Source organism: Staurois parvus, unplaced genomic scaffold (genome assembly GCF_062004578.1).
Source record: "Staurois parvus isolate SC_StPar_1 unplaced genomic scaffold, SC_StPar_1.0 ptg000440l, whole genome shotgun sequence".
In the NCBI taxonomy this organism is placed as follows: domain Eukaryota; kingdom Metazoa; phylum Chordata; class Amphibia; order Anura; family Ranidae; genus Staurois; species Staurois parvus.
Window position 1 is genome coordinate 4,159,996 of NW_028318236.1, and position 19,246 is coordinate 4,179,241.

The 19,246-nt window shown below is 43.4% G+C and overlaps 1 protein-coding gene across 1 annotated transcript in view; it reads right to left on the minus strand.

Annotated features, from left to right (window-relative positions):
- PIWIL4 (piwi like RNA-mediated gene silencing 4) overlaps positions 1-19,246 on the minus strand; it is a 277,179-nt gene that overhangs the window by 46,977 nt on the left and 210,956 nt on the right. The window contains exon 13 of the mRNA XM_089687941.1: positions 7,292-7,417. Within this exon, the coding sequence (XP_089544067.1) occupies positions 7,292-7,417 (126 nt within the window). The remainder of the gene's footprint in view (positions 1-7,291; positions 7,418-19,246) is intronic.

The following is a 19,246-nucleotide window of genomic DNA, read 5'->3' on the forward strand; positions in this document are numbered from 1 at the left end:
CTTCTTGCAATCCTATGGCCACGGCTTGTAAGAATATAACCTTTGAGATATTCGAAATTATTAATTATTAATAAATTTAATAAATATCATATCATTTAAAATTTGTGATTGGTGTAATTAGTTAGAGACCTTATTATTGTGTCTTACATTGGTAGGATATATTTTTGATTGTGTGTACCAATGTTCATTTATCACCAGTCTTTTGCGTTTTGTGTTAATATATATATAATTTTTGTACATAAATAAATTTTTATATTTATCTATTATAAGGCAAATTTTGTGTGTATGGTACGAAATCATATTGGCTAAAAGAATTCAAGGTATAATAATAAGTGGTGATCAAATTATCAAAGTGTCCAAATTATTGGTTTACTAAATATTTGCCGTATTTTAACGGCTGGAGGCACTGTAATATTTCATCTAAGGGAAAGGGACACGCCCTTTATAAATAATATATATCCTTACATAAACCACCACAACACCCGGACAATCACACAGTGTATTACCATTTGAATGCTGTGACCAAAGAACTCACATAGTAAACAATGAAACTGAAAGTAAAGATTGCTTCTCTCTGCTCTCAGTGTGAGAACAGAGAGAAGCAATTATGCAGTGTGAGTGTACAGGCTGCTTGTACACTCACACACTGCAGTGCCAGCCACCTCAGTGCCCCAGTTTAGTTTCTGTGTCCCTGATCGCTGCCCCAGAATATCAATAATAAATAATTCAGGAGACCCTGTCACCTGTCCCAGTGCACACAAAACACCCCCATACACCATACCAATGACCTGATCACCGCCATAACCAAACCAACACCCTGATCATCGCCATATGACATACCAGCACCCTGATCACCACCATACGCCATATCTGCCCCCTGATCACCTGCATACCCCATACCAGTGCCCTGATCACCTCCATACCCCGTTCCAGCACCCTGATCACCTCCATACCAGCGCCCTGATTACTGCCTCACCAGTGCCATGATCAACTCCATACCCCATACCAGTGCCCTGATCACCTCCATACCAGCGCCCTGATCACCCTCATACCCCATACCAATGTCCTGATCACCGCCATACCAGTGTCCTGATCACTGCCATAACCAACACCCTGATCACTGCCACATGCCATACTAGCACCCTGATCACCTCCATACACCATACCAATGTCCTCATCACTGCCATACCCCACACCAACACCCTGATCACCGCCATGCCCCATACCAGCAACCTGATCACCGCCAAACACCATAACAGCGCCCTGATCACCGCCAAGCCCCATACCAGCATCCTGATCACCCCATATGCCATACCAGAGTCCTATTTAACCGCCATACCCCATACCATCACCCTGAATACCAACATACACCATACCAGCATTCTGATCACTGCCATACCCCATACCAGCATTTTTATCACCGCCATACCCTAATCCAGCATCCTGATCACAGTCATACCCCATACCAGCATCCTGATCAAACCCATACCCCGTATCAGCATCCTGGCTACTGCCATACCAGTGTCCTGATCACAGCCATACCTCATGCTAATGTCCTGATCACTGCCATACCCCATACCAGCGTCCTGATCACTGCCATATGTCATACCGGTGTCCGGCATTTTAGGATCTCAACTTATCAATTTTCAAATATATATCCCATAGTTTGTAGACTATAGCTTTCACACAGACTAAATAATATAGTAGCAGAATACGTTTTAGCCTATATTTATGAAGAAAAACCGTTTGCTATATTTTATAACAAAAACTAAGCAAAAAAACCCACCTTTTTTGTTTTCAAATTTTTCAGCATTTTTTCGTTTATACAGTATAGCACTGGAAAGGATGGATTCCAGAGCTTGAGGACCAGAGCAGCATGGGGCTGCCAGCAGTGTGGACAGTGTTGACGTGGAAGTGGTCTATGGCGGCCAGATGAAGGTTTATAGTGGAAGGCCTGAGAAGGACTGCTGTACATAAGCCAGGAGGCTGAATAATTATTTTGTTGCAAGTGTAAGCCAGGAGGCTGGATTTGTCATTTTGTGCTGATGTGGCAAACATACATTGGACTTTTTCTTTTTTTTTAAACAAAGTGGGCCAAGAAACCCTTAAACAAGTTTCTGATGTGGATTCTACTTGCTGGTGAGCGCTAACCTGAGCTAAACAACCACCAAAAATTACCACAGATATAGTACATTGAGTGTTGTCACCTTAGTACAGGAATTGAACATGATCACCAGGTGAACATAAAAACTAGATATGCCTAATAAAAAATTAAATTATGGCAGCCACCAAATCTAAAGATGGGTAAACTGCAAAATATTTTGTTCTTGGGTTTAGATACACTTCAACTTCTGTGGTAACATAAGAAAAAAGGAGCAGAGAAATCGCTCAGGGGAGTGTTATAAATGGTCAAAACTTTTGGAAATTACGTGCTCGTAAAAAGCAAATGGAGGCCTTTATCTGACAACAGTAAATGTAAAAAATAAATACATAAACACCTAGAGTGTCCATCTTCCAGATTAACAGGAAGCATTCACTGGATGCATCTGTCTTTATGGACATCCAGCCAATTTAACCGCCAATGCTACCAAGTGTGATGCTCATTAAATATGCATTGGCTCAGCTGAACAAGCCGTCTCACCATCTACACTCACTACTGTACCTCCCCAGATGACGTACATGGCTTGACCTTAATCAGAGCCCAGAGTACCTTTACCTTTGCACATGCTCCCTATATCCAAATGGACACCTTCTTGTAAGCGCCGTGAATGGCCCCTTAAAATGTTAAAGGCCTGCTATAGGAAAAATATTGTAATTTGCAAATGCAAGGTCAGTGACTGTAGAGATAGTATTCTCGGTACACAATAACTGACTAAAAAGTTTCCAGTGTTAGGCCTTAAAAAATTAACCAGACACAATTTCTCCTGCGCTCTAGGACCCAGGCGGGTGGCAAGTGGATGGAACCAGAACTGGAAAAAGCGACCACCGGTGCATAATAGGTTGTGCAGCTCCAAACAAGGCTGGGGAAGCCCGACCAATACAGCAAAGTGAAACAAAAACGAGAAGCGCACCAACCTTGCGCATTACCTCAGTAACCAAAATGTATTAATTAGAAAATGGTACTCACAAACAGCGAATAAAATCAGGCATATAAGTCCTCTTCATTTGAGCGCTGATGAAGAAGGCATGGCCTTCGAAACGTGTCAGCTGTACTGAGTGTCTACCCCCATGATGGGATTCACGCTGGCTTCTTATCTTTGATATCCCTCTGAGGACTTACATGCCTGATTTTATTCGCTGTTTGTGAGTACCATTTTCTAATTAATAAAATTTGGTTACTGAGGTAATGCGCAAGGTTGGTGCCCTTCCAGTTTTTGTTTCACTTTGCAGCTTAAAAAATAAAATCCTGTAGGCATTAAAAACATAAATACAGATACATACTTGCATGTCTACATGCCTGTATTCGCTTCTCCAATGAAACAGTATTGAAATGTGAAGTAAATCTCTTTTTGGTTCCTTAATTTCCGGCTTCTCTGCTTCTCCCCAATAAATGCCCAATTAGTGGGCGTCACTAACACTGATTTCAGACACAGCATAGTTGCCACAATCTCCTGTTCATGAAGTGTGCCTGGCAAAGGAGGCATGTCAGCTTGACTGGCCCTATCCCCAGCCTCCCCCCGATTCCTATAATTGGTCAGGTGTGTGGAAATTGTTTTTAAAAACTACTTGCCCGGGGACTAAATCAGGATCCCAATCTACTTGTCCTTCATGACAATTTACTGCAAAAAAATGTTTGCACCTCCCTGCACCTGCGGACTAGCAGGAAGAGGAGAGACTTTGCAGTGTGACAAGCACCAATTGGCTGCTCATCAGGAAAGGGGAGTGTCGAGCTATCCTAATGCTCAGCAGAAGCGCATGTGGTGAGCGAATAAAGGCGCCGACCCCAGTAGGTTTCTTCAGGTTACTCTTGCACAGGGAAGCACTTGGGTACTCACTACAAGCGTATGCTGAGCAGACAAATCAAGCTCCAGTGTAGCATGAGGATCTGTACCCCCTGCAGCAACTGCACATGTGCTGGAATCAGGGAAAACAAGCCAAGCACCGAGCTAAAGCTGAGGTACCTAAAGACACTTAACTTCTTACAGGCCAGACTACAACACAGGGATGGGGTTCTAGAACTGCTGTGAAATACCAACCTCCCCGCCGTGTATTCCTGGGCATCGGCACAGTTAATAATGATGACCTGTGCTTGTGTCCTAGCTCAACTGTGACAATGCCCAAGCTTCTGAATGCCAACCACTAAAGTGCTGTGTTGCAGTCTGACATGTAAGGAGTTGAGTGATAGCTTGGATTGTTTTTGCTGATTCTGGCACAGATCTTCAAGCTTTGTGAAGCTGTGCATGCTGTGTAGCAGTGAAGGTGTTAAGAGCAGTGGGCTAGGTCTGGTGTGTGAAGCTGTGTAGCAGTGAAGGGGTTAAGTGTAGCGGGCTACGTCTGGTGTGTGAAGCTGTGTAACAGTGAAGGGGTTAAGTGTAGTGGGCTAGGTCTGGTGTGTGAAGCTGTGTAACAGTGAAGGGGTTAAGTGTAGTGGGCTAGGTCTGGTGTGTGAAGCTGTGTAACAGTGAAGGGGTTAAGTGTAGTGGGCTAGGTCTGGTGTGTGAAGCTGTGTAACAGTGAAGGGGTTAAGAGTAGTAGGCTACGTCTGGTGTGTGAAGCTGTGTAGCAGTGAAGGGGTTAAGAGTAGTGGGCTAGGTCTGGTGTGTGAATCTGTGTAGCAGTGAAGGGGTAAGTGTAGTGGGCTAGGTCTGGTGTGTGAAGCAGTGAAAGGGTTAAGTGTAGTGGGCTAGGTCTGGTGTGTGAAGCTGTGTAGCAGTGAAGGGGTTAAGAGTAGTGGGCTAGGTCTGGTGTGTGAAGCTGTGTAGCAATGAAGGGGTTAAGTGTAGTGGGCTAGGTCAGGTGTGTGAAGCTGGGTAGCAATGAAGGGGTTAAGTGTAGTGGGGCTAGGTCTGGTGTGTGAAACTGTCTGCCTCGCTAGAGGGAAGGGGAAGGCAGAGCTCTGAAATTTCTTAACCCCTTCACGCCGACACCTCCCGGCCCTTTATGGGTTCCAGATGTCGGGAGCTGGGGCGGGGTTTAGGGTCATGTGACCGCCATGACGCACCGACACATGATCGGAAAGGTCCTGATTGAAAGTGATCGGGACCTTTCTGTGAGGACCGGACATGTGTGCTGGGAGCGTGCAGGGCGCTCGCTCACAGCATATATGTCCTTCTTTAATAGAACGCAAATGTGCGGCCGCTCGGCTTCTAGGCCCAGAAAACCATCTGCCAGGCAACGGAACTGCATGTCCTGAGCAATATGATTTGCACATCCCTGGTCACTGACAGCCCCGAGTCCCATTCGAATGATCAGGACCTGGAACTCCTGATTCCGGGTCACTTGACTGCCGTGATAGCCTCTAATTGGCTATCACAGTGATCAGTCACTGTGAAGCCTGAACTCATGCTGTCTTTCTCTTTGAATGGAGGAGCGAGATACATTGTACCTCTCTCTCTTTGCAGAGAGGTAAAAAAAAAAGTGTATAAGAAAAAAAAAAAGAAAAATAAATATATATATATATATATATATATATATATATAAAGGGGGAAAAAACATACCTAGATCAAGGTTTGATCTAGGTCAGTGCCAGGGTTAGAGTTTGGATCAAGGTCAGGATTTAAAAAAATTTTTTTTAAATTAGTATCAGAGTCAGTTAATGTCAGTGTTTTAAGTAGGACAAAAAAACAACAAACAAAATGAGCACTATAGTTTCTGGGCTGTACTACAGGTACAAACAACAAATAACATAAATATATGTGCTATCGCTGTAATTGTCAGGAGCTGGAGAATTTGTTTTAGGTTGTTCTTTGGTGGTAGCTTATGGTAGCAATAAGAAACACACAGCTAAATTTAAACAAAAAGGATTTTGAGCCAGCTTTCCTTTGAAAAAAAAAAAAAAAATCAGGATACATACATTACCATTTAATACCAAATAAAAGCCCAGTTTGTCCTGAAAAAGCAAGATAAAATTCACCTGGATGTACAAAGTAGTTGTGATGATATTCATGGTTTTGATAACACATATCAAATTTGCAAAATTTGCATTAAGATTTGTTTTACCCTTAGGCAGGAAGGGGTTTAATTTCTGAGCTTATTTGTTTTGGTTTCCTTGTATGTATGGATTGCATGGGTTGTTACCGACATGTGGTGTACATGTTAATAGCACCTTTAAAAATATATTTACTGAGAAAAATGGTGACATGTTCAATACTTATTTTACCCGCTGTATTCATTACATTTTTATTAAAAGTGACAAGGTTTGATGGTCTGAGTAAAACTGTAACACTGCCAGTTTCCACTGGTGCATGAAGTTGTCCTTTAACCATCCCACTCCCCTGAGTGTAGCCTGCCTGGTATATTGTTCTATGCTATGCCCAGTACTGCACAGCCTTTTCAAATAAAATGTTGAAATTGCCTCCTCTTGCAACCACATACTTGCACTGCACGGCCTCATTTATTCCTGAGGGTGAGCCAGACTCATAGGTTGGGTTTCAAGAAAAAAAAAAAAAAAAAGTAGGAATGTTGTATAAATGGGCTCTAATTGTACAACTGAACCATTAGCTTTAATTGGCTGAACAAAAGGGAGATTGTAAGCACTGAGCATATTTTTACCTGTTTTCAGATTTCTTAAAGCTGAAGTTCAGACAGATATAAAAGGCACACATTTGTGCAGTTAATTAGATACCATATCAGCCTCCTGCAGTGCCTCTACTGAAGAGTTCAGACTGGGGGATTGAAAAGCAGCACAAGGTGCCAATCAGTTCTGCTGCAGTGCAAGGAGCATGCTGACAGGTAGGGACAGAAGAGTCACTGAAAAAGCAAGCTCATCAGTGTGCAGCTTCTTCTTTCATAGTCCAGTCACAGACTGGGGAGGGAAGTAGACCTGTACGTGTTACCATACTGCAGCAGTAATGTGCTGTGTGACAGAGCAGTGTAAATCTCAGGACTGTAAGGACAAGGAATATGAACTATTTGGCAGGGAAAATAACTTCATTATATGATTATATGTACTTAGTATACAAATTTAGCGGTTTTCCTGGTGTTTAGTTTTAACAACATGAAAATGTCCGTACTACTTTGGCCACTTTTAACAGAAAAATATGACTGTCACTTGTAGAGAGAGCAGATTTAAAATACACAACACAGACAGTGTTTTCTACAGGAGACACACAGAGAGTTGAAACTGACACACCATTCACGTCTTGTAGCCACACTGTCAACCACAGTGCCCAATGGTGGGTTCTGCAGCCCTCGCCCAGATTCACTGAAGAATTTAGTGGTGCATCTCTTCCTCACGACGACAAATGTTATTTTGGGACTGAGAAAGACACAAGCCAACATTAAGAATGTTATTGAAAAGGCACCCTACCCATTTTATACTTTCCAACAAACATAGACTCTGCAAGAAAATAAAAAATATGAACATATTCTACGACTAAATTCTAAATTTAACAATTAAATCCTTTAACAAATACACAAAATATATATTTTTGTAATAGAAAAAAATGAAAGAGGCAGAATGTCAAAGAACCATGGTCACATGCTGTACTGAGCCCAACAGGGGTTAAGTCTACCTTTTAAATTTAGATACATATGTAAAAAAGTTAAGGTACTGGGCAAAGAATCACAAAAAGGGTACTGAAACACACCATGTACACAGCATCAAAACAGGATGTACAACATGCCTTTATAAAGCTTGCAAAGTGCTTTCTTGGTTCTTGGGGTTGAGGGAGTGTACTCAGCGAAAACCAACACAATAAAAATATCACCATAGCTAGGCACCTCAGTGAAACAGATACATCAGGTATTTTGTAAATTGGGGGCACTCATAGGATGTACAGTTGTGTTAAAAATAATAGTGTTAAAAAAGAAAGTAAAGCGCAAAATACTTATAATAGCTTTTATTTCCATACACACAAATGCAATGGGAACACTGCAGTCTACTCCAAATCAAAGCATGAAGAAAAATGTTTCAAATTTGTTATTACTGTACAGAAAGGGAATAAAAAAGAAATATTAGGCTGTTCAAAAATAGGAGTGTCTGCAATTTTCTTTACAAACATTTACTGCATAAACTGAAAATACCTGAAGATTTATCTATCCTGTGAAAAAATGAACTAATATTTAGTTGTGTAACCAGTTTCTGAGAACTGCTTCACATCTGTGTTACATGGAGTCAACCAACTGCTGCCACCTGTGAACAGGTATTCCAACCCAGAACGATTTCACTACATTCCACAATTCCTCTGCATTTCTTGGTTTTACCTCAGAAATGGCATCTTTGATGTCACCCCGCACATTTTCTATTGGATTAAGGTCCGGGGACTGGCTGGCCACTCCATGACTTTAATCTCTTTGGTCTGGAACCAAGATGCTCGCTTACTGGTGTGTTTAGGGTTGTTGTCTTGTCGAAACATCCATTTCAAGGGCATTTCCTCTTCGACATAAGGTAACATGACCTCTTCAAATATGTTGATGTATTCACACTGATCCATGATTCCTGGTATGCGGTAAATAGGCCCAACACCATAGTATGAGAAACATCCCCATATCATGAGGCTTGCGCCATCATGCTTCACTATCTTCAGTGTACTGTGGCTTGAATTCAGTGTTTGGGGGTCGTCTGACAAACTGTCTGCGGCCCCTAGACCCAAAAAGAACAATCTTGCTTTCATTAGTCCACAAAATGTTGCACTGTTTCTCTTTAGGCCAGTCAATGTCTTTGGCTAATTGTAACTTCTTCAGCACGTTTTTTCAACAATGGCACTTCTTGCTGTTACGGTACTCTTCTAATTGTTACAGTACTCAGAAGTAATTTTAGACCTTCTTTGATCACCCTGTAGCTGATCACAGCCTTTGCCATTTTGGCTGTTCTTCTATCCATTCGAATGGTAGTTTTCTTCCATGTCTTTCTGGTTTTGGTTGCCATTTTAAAGCATGAGATCATTTTAACTGAGTAGCCTATCAGTTTCTACTTTTCTTTATATAAAAATAGTTTTACTGTTTTAAACTTTTTTTTTCAGTTCACTGATGGAAAAAGCATCTTCTTCTTTATACATGACTAAGCAGGGTTTTAAAACCCCACCTAAAGGAGTAGGACACTAGGCAGAAATTAGACTCGACAACTCCTATTGGACAGTCTTCTCTGGGTATAAAACCCCCTCTCTGCTATAGGCCTCCAGTCAGACACAAGAAGTGTCAAAGGTGAAAACTCCATAGAGGGGTGGGTGCTGTGTCCGTCAATGAACTCAGAGAAACGGATTTTGCAGTAAGTAAAAAAAAAATCCTGTTTTCTCTTGCGTTCATTGACGGACAGAGGTTCTTTTTTTTATCCATGACTAAGCATGGATGTCCCAAAGCAGTGCCATAATGAGGGGTGGGAAAACCGATCAATAGAGAAAAAGCCCAGGGCAACATGCCAACACTATGAAAGACCCTAAAGGGGTGCCCAGCAACCCTAAAAAGCTGTCTGCAACACTTTGCGACCAAAACTAGTCAACACATCAACTTATAGAACTTGGTAAACGTGTGCACAGACGACCAAGTCGCCGCTTTGCAAACTTGAGACATAGACCCCTGATGTCGGAATGCTAAGAAGGCACTAACCGCCCTGGTGGAGTGCGCCGTAACAGGGAAGGGAAGGGAAGGGATGCCCCCCCCCCTTGATGCCATACACCTGCACAATCATTTGCTGAATCCAAAGGGAATTGGTGGCAGCAAAGGCCACCAAACCCTTCTTTGGACCATCCGTGAGTATGAAGAGAGAATTGGACCTCCAAAAGCAGCATCATAGAAAGGTATATTGCAAGAACCACATCCAGGGAATGCAGGACCACCTCCATAGAGTGTGCTGGCCAAGCACACAGGTAAGGAAGGACAATATCCTCATTCAAAAGAAGGTGAAGGTTGAAGTACCAGCTTGTCCTTGAACAAAACCATACAAAGTGGTTTACAGAACAAAGTCTCCAACTCTGACATCCGCCACGCAAAAGAGATCGCAAGGGTATATCCTTAATGTTCTCAAAGGGAGGCTTTAGAACAGCCGACAGCTCAAATACCATGATGCCACCGGGGAGTGCACAGGTGGGAAAACATGATGAACCCCCGAACGAAAGTGTGAACCAAAGAATGCATCGCTAAGGAGGGACACTGAAAGACTTGAGGCAGAAAGTCATCTCACATAGGCAGCCGCCAGGGAGCGTCCACCACCAACCACATCACGTCGGCGTACCACGGATGACAAGGCCAGTCCAAAGCCACCAGGATGACGGGGATCCCTTCGGTCTCTATTCTGCATAGTAGGTGAGGAATCAGTCAGAGGGTTGGGAGGGCGTAGATGAGACTGTACTGAGGCCACGGCACCACTAGCGTGTCCGGTCGCAATTTCCAGGGGATCCAACAATCTTACCACAAGCTGTGGAACCTTCCAATTGAGGCGGGACTACTCGCCCTAATGCAGCGTCTGACGGCTAAGATAATCCGCTTGCCAGTTTTCAATGCCGGGAATGTGTATGGCACAGAGAACTAGAACAAACCTCTCCTCCCATCCGAGAATGTGAGATGCCTCCACTTCTCATGCCCCTTCCCCGGTGATTCCCATACGCCACCACAGTTGCGTTGTCCAACTGAATCCTGGCCAGCAGACCCATTAGGTGATCCATCCAATGTGTCACCGGCAACCTGATCACCCAAAGTTCCAGGACATTGATGGGCAAGCAAGTTTCCTCCAGAGTCCAGCACCCTGAGCCAAGTTCGATCCCAGGACTCCTTCCCAGCCAAACAGGCTGGCATCCGTCATGATCACAGTCCAGCAAATGGGAGGAAGGAATGGAGGCCCTCGTCGACCGCTCCAGGTGAATTTGAATGTCCAAGGAGCCGGAAGCCCTGTTCCATTTGGATAGGATTTTCCTCAACAGTGTTCTTGCATGAAACACTTGCATTGAAGGGAAATGTACAGTACAAGTGCCATCTGTGAAAAAGCTGAAGTTAAAGAGAGGATGGCTTCTACAAATGGATAATGATCCTAAACACACCTCGAAATCCACGGGGGATTACATCAAGAGGCGTAAACTGAAGGTTTTGCCATGGCCTTCACAATCTCCTGACCTCAACATAATTGAAAATTTATGGATAGACCTTAAAAGAGCAGTGCGTGACAGACAGCCCAGAAATCTCAAAGAACTGGAAGACTTTTGTAAGGAGGAATGGGCAAAGATACCTCAAACAAGAATTGAAAGACTCTTGGCTGGCTACAAAAAGCGTTTACAAGCTGTGATACTTGCCAAAGGGGGCAGTGCATGCTATAAATTCTGCAGGGTGCCCAAACTTTTGCAGACGCCATTTTTTTGTTTTCTGTTATTTTGAAAGTGTAAATGATGGAAATAAAATCTAACTTTTGTTGACATATTATAAGAATGTCTAATCTGTAATTTGATGCCTTTTGGAGATTTTTCCATCTTTCCTTGGCTTCTTTATGCACATTAATACACATTTTTAGCTGGGGTGCCCAAACTTTCGATCCCCACTGTACATACACACACTTATTGAACTCTCTCATGGGGGGGTGCAAAATCTTTGTGTTGCCTTGGGCAGCACAAAATCTAAATACAGAAAGGGGGGGAGGAGAGAGAGAGAGAGAGAGAGAGAGGGGAAAGAGAGAGGGGAGAGAGGGAGGAGAGAGAGAGGACAGCACAAAATCTAAAACCACTGGGTAGAGATATGTATTGTTTACATACAGGTCTCTCCCTCGTCGAAAATCCTCGGAGATAGCCGGGTGCTGGTGAATGTTGGTGCGGGTAGGGCGCCCCCTACCAAGAACTGCAAAATTATATATATATATATATATATATATATATATATATATATATATATACATACATACATACACAGGTGATTTTGCACACCCATGCCGCCTTGTAGCGGTATTTCAGCTTTAGGGTGGCAGGGTAGCAGTTAAAGAATGAACCACATAAAATGCGGTTGAACAAGCATCCAAAAATGCAGACACACCAACTGTGTAAAAGGTAGTTGTCAGGGACCATCGCGACGCATGGTCTGCACATGCGTAGGTGTCTGTCAAGACATGCAGGCAGCAGGGCACTAGAACCCAGGCGCACCCGTCACCTATGGCGGCGCTGGGCAGGCACTAGGACCTAGGCTGCGCCTGTCAGGAGCAGGGCGGGCTACTTAAACCAGCCCTGCACAGACACAAGTTGCCGTATGGTCTGATCTTGTTCCTGTGATCTGTGAGTTGATTCCTGACTGTTGCTGACCTTTGCTTGAACCTGACCTTGCTGATATTCTCCTGCCCTGACCCTCTGGCTCGTTTGACTACTCTTCTGGATATCCCTACAGATCTGAATTTCTGTTACCAGACCAGGCGAGTGACCTGATTCCTCTGTGCCTGCTGTCTTGTACCACGCTGTCCGCCCGTTACCGACCCGGCCCGTCTGACCACGCTATTGCTCAGCCATCCATCCGAACCGCCCGGATTAGCTGCTATTCTCCAGACCTGTCTGCCTCTTCACACCAGGCTCTCTACCTGTCATTACCTCTGGTGATTCCTCTACCTCGGGTGGGTGTACTCAGGGGCCGCGACCTGGTCACTGTCCGCTCCAAGCCCATCCCCACCATCAGGGGCTCTGGTGAACAAGCAGACTGGGGCTTAGACTCCACGCCCTGGGGAATCCTGTCCTGTGGACTGCTAGAGTACACCAGGTGGTCCATAACAGTAGTAAAGGAATGCATAGGGGAGGAGGCAGCTGCCTTTCAATCACAGATACCCGATGTTGGGGCACTTAGCATTCACTAATTTCCCAGACGGGGGGTGTCGTAATAGGGAAGGAAGGATCCTGTCTCTAAAGGCAGTCACCTGAAACAGTTGTCTGCAGAATCCAAGGAGCAGTGGAGGCCACTAGGCCTTACCCCAGGCTGTCCATGAGCCAAAAGACAGTCTGACCCGAGAGAAAACTGTACTGAACAATTACAGTGCCTTGAAAAAGTATTCATACCCCTTAAACATTTTCCACATTTTGTCACAACCAAAAACACAAATTTATTTTATTGGAATTTTATGTGATAGATCAACACAAAGTGGCACGTAATTGTGAAGTGGAAGGAAAATGATAAATGGTTTTCAAAATTATTTACAAATAAATATCTGAAAAGTATAGCGTGCCTTTGTATTCAGCCCCTCTGAGTCAATACTTTGTAGAACCTCCTTTTGCTGCAATTACAACTGCAAGTCTTTTTGGGGATATCTCTACCAGCTTTGCACATCTAGAGAGTGACATTTTTGCCCATTCTTCTGTGTAAAATAGCTCAAGTTCTGTCAGATAGGATGGTGAGTGTCTATAACAGCAATTTTCAAGTCTTGCCACAGATTCTCAATTCCGCCTCAGTCTCAAGTCTTTTGCAGACTCGAACGGGTTTCCTTCTAAGATTGCCCTGTATTTGGCTCCATCCATCTTCCCATCAACTCTGACCAGCTTCCCTGGCCCTGCTGAAGAAAAGCATCCCCACAACATGATGCTGCCACCACCATGTTTCACGGCGAGGATGGTGTGTTCAGGGTGATGTGCAGTGTTAGTGTTCCGCCACACATAGCGTTTTGCTTTTAGGACAAAAAGTTTGGTCTCATCTGACTAGAGCACCTTCTTCCACACGTTTTCTGTGTCCCCAACATGGCTTCTCACAAACTGCAAACAAGACTTTTTACGACTTTCTTTCAACAATGGCTTTCTTCCCACTTTTCCATAAAGGCCAGATTTGTGGAGTGCACAACTAATAGTTTTGCTGTGTACAGATTCTCCCACCTCAGCTGTGGATCTCTGCAGCTCCTCCAGAGTTACCATGGGGCTCTTGGCTGCTTCTCTGAATAATGCTCTCCTTACCCGCCCTATCAATTATGGTGGACGGCCATGTCTTGGTAGGTTTGCAGCTGTACCATACGCTTTCCATTTTCATATGATGGTTTGAGCAGTGGCTGATGAGATGTTCAAACCTTAGGATATTTTTTTATACCCTAACCATGCTTTAAACTTCACCACAATTTTATCCCTGACCTGTCTAGTGTGTTCCTTGGCTTTCATGATGCTGATTTTTCACTAATGTTATCTAACAAACCTCTGGGGGCTTCACAGAATTCACAGAACAGCTGTATTTATACTGAGATTAAATTACATACAGGTAGACTCTATTTACTAATTAGGTGATTTCTGAAGGCAATTGGTTCCAGTAGATTTTATTTAGGGGTATCAGAGTAAAGGGGGCTGAATACAAATGTACGCCACACTTTTCAGATATTTATTTGTAAAAAATGTTGAAAATCATTATTTTCCTTCCACTTCACAATTATGTGCCACTTCAAGTTGGTCTATCGCATAAAATCTCAATAAAATACATTAACGTTTTTGGTTGTAACATGACAAAATGTGGAAAATTTAAAGGGGTATGATTACTTTTTCAAGGAACTATACACACGAACTGCCTGAACCACAACCAAGAAGTGCAGAGCAAGGCCCCTAAGAAGTGAAGGTTGTAAACACAGGGAGACCGGAAAATATCCTCAGTAAGATGGAAATCTAACACCACCTACAGAGAAAGATGGGGCACAGATGGAGAACCACCTTATACCTGAATCAAACCAAATGGAAAGATTTACAGGACGCCAGCCCCACCACCCGCCATGTGGAAGATATGACGGCTAAGAAGCAGATTTTGAGAAAGCACAAATGGTGGATAAAGCCTACCGCTCTCAATGGAGGCTGTAGGAGGAACCAGGTGGAAGTCCCACGGTGGCATAGGAAAACACACAGGGGGAGCAACCCAGAGAACCCCTACACTGAAGGTACAAGGCAAGGGGATCTTGGCTAAGGGACACTGGAAAAAAAGATAATCAGGGTAGAACCTGGTCATTAATGGTACTTAAGGCCAGTTGTTCATCAACACCCCGATGGGGAAGGACCAAAGACCTGCACGACTGAGAAGGAGCATGAACAGGTACCCAGAGCCACGCACCAGACAATATAAGCCTGCCAGGTGTAAGGAGAATTTTTTTTTGAGGTAGACTCACATGGCATCAACATAGGTGAAATTAATGATCCGACCACCGTCTATCACTCAGAACCTAGAGTTCAATACCAACACTGTCAAAACCAGACAGGTGGTAGAGCGTCCTTCAGAACCAAAGATCCTCTGGGAATTGCAGCTCCAAGGGGATTACATAGTTAGTCTGGCTGAAAAAAGACAAAAGTCCTACCAGTTCAACCATAAAAAAAAAAAAAAGTTATAATCCTATACCCACAGTTGATCCAGAGGAAGGCAAAAAAACCCAGCAAAGCATGATTCAATTTACTCCTGCAGGGGAAAAAATTCCTTCCTGATCCCCCGAGAGGCAATCAGATATTCCCTGGATCAACGTTACCTATAAATGTTAATATCCAGTTATATTATGTGTATCAAGAAAATAATCCAGTCCTCTTTTAAAGCAATCCACTGAGCTGGCCATAACAAATTCTCGTGGGAGTCTATTCCACATTTTCAAAGCTCTTACTGTGAAGAAACCTTTCCGTATTTGGAGTTTAAATCTCTTTTCCTCCAGACATAAAGAGTGCCTCTTTGTCCTCTGTGATGACCTCACTATATCAACTACTGATGTATTTATACATGTTGATCATATTCCCCCTTAATCTCCTCTTCTCAAGAGAGAATAAAATCAGTTCCTCTAATCTTTCCTCATAGCTGAGCTCCTCCATGCCTCTTGTCAGTTTGGCTGCCCTTCTTTGCACTTTCTCCCGTTCCCCAATGTTCTTTTTGTGAATTTGTGCCCAAAACTGAACTGCATATTGCAGATGAGGTATTACTAATGATTTGTACAGGGGACATCTCTCTCTCTGGAGTCTATACCTCTTTTAATACAAGAGAGGATTTTGCTCACTTTAGAAACTGCAGGTGGGCATTACATGCCATTATTAAGCTTGTGATCTACCAGAACTCCCAGATCCTTCTCCATCATTGATTCCCCCAGTTGTACTCCCCCCTAATATGTATGATGCATGCATATTCTTAGCCCCCAAGTGAAGAACCTTACATTTATCAACATTAAACCTCATTTGCCCCATAGTTGCCCAATTATACATTGCATTGAGGTCAGCTTATAAGTTGGAGACATCCAGTAAGGACGTTATTCTACTGCAAAGCTTTGTGTCATCTCCAAAGACTGAAATGGTATTTTTAATCCAAGACCCTATATCGTTTATAAATATATTAAAAAGTAAGGGTCCCAACACTGAACCTTGGGGTACACCACTGACAACCCTAGACCTTGTAGAGTATGAACCATTAACCAATACTTTCTGAATACGATCTTTTAGCCAGTTTTCTATCAATTTACATACTGATTTTTCCAAGCCCGTAGACTTTACCTTACACATTAGCCATGTGTGGGGAACTGTGTCAAATGCTTTTGCAAAATCCAAGTATACCACGTCCACCGCCACCCCTCTGTCCAAAGTTTTGCTCACCTCCTCATAAAAAGAAATCATATTTGTTTGACAACTTCTGTCTTTCATGAATCCATGCTGTCTGTTGCTTAAAATATTTTTTTCCAGCAAGAACTAATCTACGTGGTCTTTTCTTAAACTCTCTAGTATCTTCCCAACTATAGAAGTTAAATTAACAGGTCTATAATTACTTGGTAAAGATTTTGATCCCTTTTTAAATATAGGTACCACGTTGGCCTTACGCCAATCCAGTGGTACTATGCCAGTCATTAAAGAGTTCCTAAAAATGAAAAACAATGGCTTTGAAATAACAGGGCTCAATTCTTTAACCACTTGCCTACTGGGCACTTTTATCCCCTTCCTGCTCAGGCCAATTTTCAGCTTTCGGTGCTGGCACACTTTGAATGACAATTGCGCTTTCATGCAACACTGTACCCAAACAACATTTTTAGCATTTTTTGAGACAGATAAAGCTTTATTTTGGTGGTATTTAATTACCACTGGGGTTTTTATTTTTTGCTAAACAAACTAAAAATGACTGAAAATTTTTCTTAGTTTAAAAACATTTGTAAATAAGTAAATTTCCCCTTCACTGATGTGCACTAATGAAGCTGCAGTGATGGGCACTGATGGGCATTGACAGGCATCACTGATGGGCACTGAAAGGCAGGACTCATATATGGCACTGACTGGCACTGATAGGTGGCACTGAAAGGCAGCTCTGATGGGCACTTATATGTGGTATTGATGTGCACTGGTAGGCACTGATATGTGGCACTGATGTGCAATGATGGGCATTTACAGGTGGCATTGATGGGCACTGACAGGTGCCCTGATCAGGGCACTGATGATCAGTGTAGATGTCCCCTCTGAGGAATGCCGATTACCGGCTCTCCTCTCCTCACGAGCTGTCAGCGGTAGGAGAGGACTGCCGATAACCGGCATTTCATATTTACATGTGATCAACTGTGATTGGACACAGCTGATCACATAACAGAGTTGACGTCATCGGCTCTTTACAGTGATTGGTGTTACGCTGTGTCCAAGGGACACAGCGCACCACCGATCACCGTGCGCACCTGAGGGCACACATGCACAGTTACAGTGGGGGGAGGTCATGTGACGTCCTCCCAGAACGAGAGAACCACCACCCGCCCATCATTACGTTATATGGCAGCCGGGCGGTGGTTAAGGATCTGCGGGTGTATGCCATCCGGTCCACGTGCTTTGTTCACCTTTAGTCTGTCTAAATATTTCTGGATCATATTAGTTGTGCGCCAATGTGGATCATCTGGGGCTGTGTCAATACCATGCCCATTATGGACAAGAGCTCCCCCTTGCTCCTTTGCATGCACAGATGACACAGTCAAAGGTCAGGCTAAGAGACCAAGAGCTATAGCAGCAGACCAACAACAGGATAGGTACACAAGCAGGTCACCCTGGGAGATGATGCAGGCTCACCTGAGATGCGGGGTCTAAGCACTAATCGGTATTCACCAGAGCTCCTGATTGTAGAGATGGGTTTTGCTACATGTTAGTACCAGGTCTCAGTTCTCAGGATAGCCCCACCAGGAAGAGAGCAAGCCAGGATCCAGTAACACATATGGCAGGTAGGGAACTAGCAGAAGCGTAGTCAGTAAACAAGCCAAGGGTCGGTAACAAGTGGTAGCAGGTTGGGATGAGGAAGAATTGTAGTCAAGGAACCAGCCAAAGGTTGCTAGTAAAGGTATGGACGGCATCAGGAGAGACAAGGTCAAGATACTGGCTGGAGAAGGCCATATAACTTTAAATGTGTGTATAACTGGTTGCTGAACTTGTAATACCACTTGTGTATTCAAAGCCACAATATTAGTTGATGCATTTTGAACAAACATCTGCAGATGTTTCCAGTACAAAAACAAACAAGAAAAAAAAATGGAATTTTGTACTTACCTTGTAACCTTTTCCTTTGATTGTCCACTGGGGTATGCAGTAGACAGTAGATAATCTGGCAAACAGGAAGTGCAGAGACATGGCTTAAATCAGGAAGTTCATGGGAGGAGCAAGGAGTTCATGGTTCAGCAGAAAACATGGCATGAGGAAGGATTGTCCAACATTTATTGCATACACAGGTCAGACATAAGGCCACATAGCATTTCACATCTTTCTTGTAACCAGGCCATCAAAATGAAACGAGATAAAAGTTCTTCAGTCTTAGAAACCCCAAAATGCTCAGCAAGTTTTGAATCATGAACCAACCTGAGAGTTTCAACCCGAGCAGATTCAGGTATGTAGAGATGATGCCCTTGAATCCAAAAGCCATTCTTATAAGTCAGGTTAATATCCTTAGGTGGATGATTGAGAAGTGGGTCATTCTCATACTCCTATTTGAGAAGATTCAAGAATGCCTTAGAACTTGTGGCCCCTACAAAGTTCTTTTGAGGCAGGATTGTGCATTCAGAGTTGTTTACCTGGAGAGGCCCAGACAACATCCATGATAAGGCATCAGCCTTACCATTTCTTGACCCAGGTTGATACGAGATAATAAAATTAAACGTGGAAAATAACAGTGACCAACGAGCTTGTTTAACTACTTGCCGACCGCAGATAGCCGAATGACGGCTGCACTGCGGCCGGCCAGTTCTGGGTGGGCATCATATGACGTC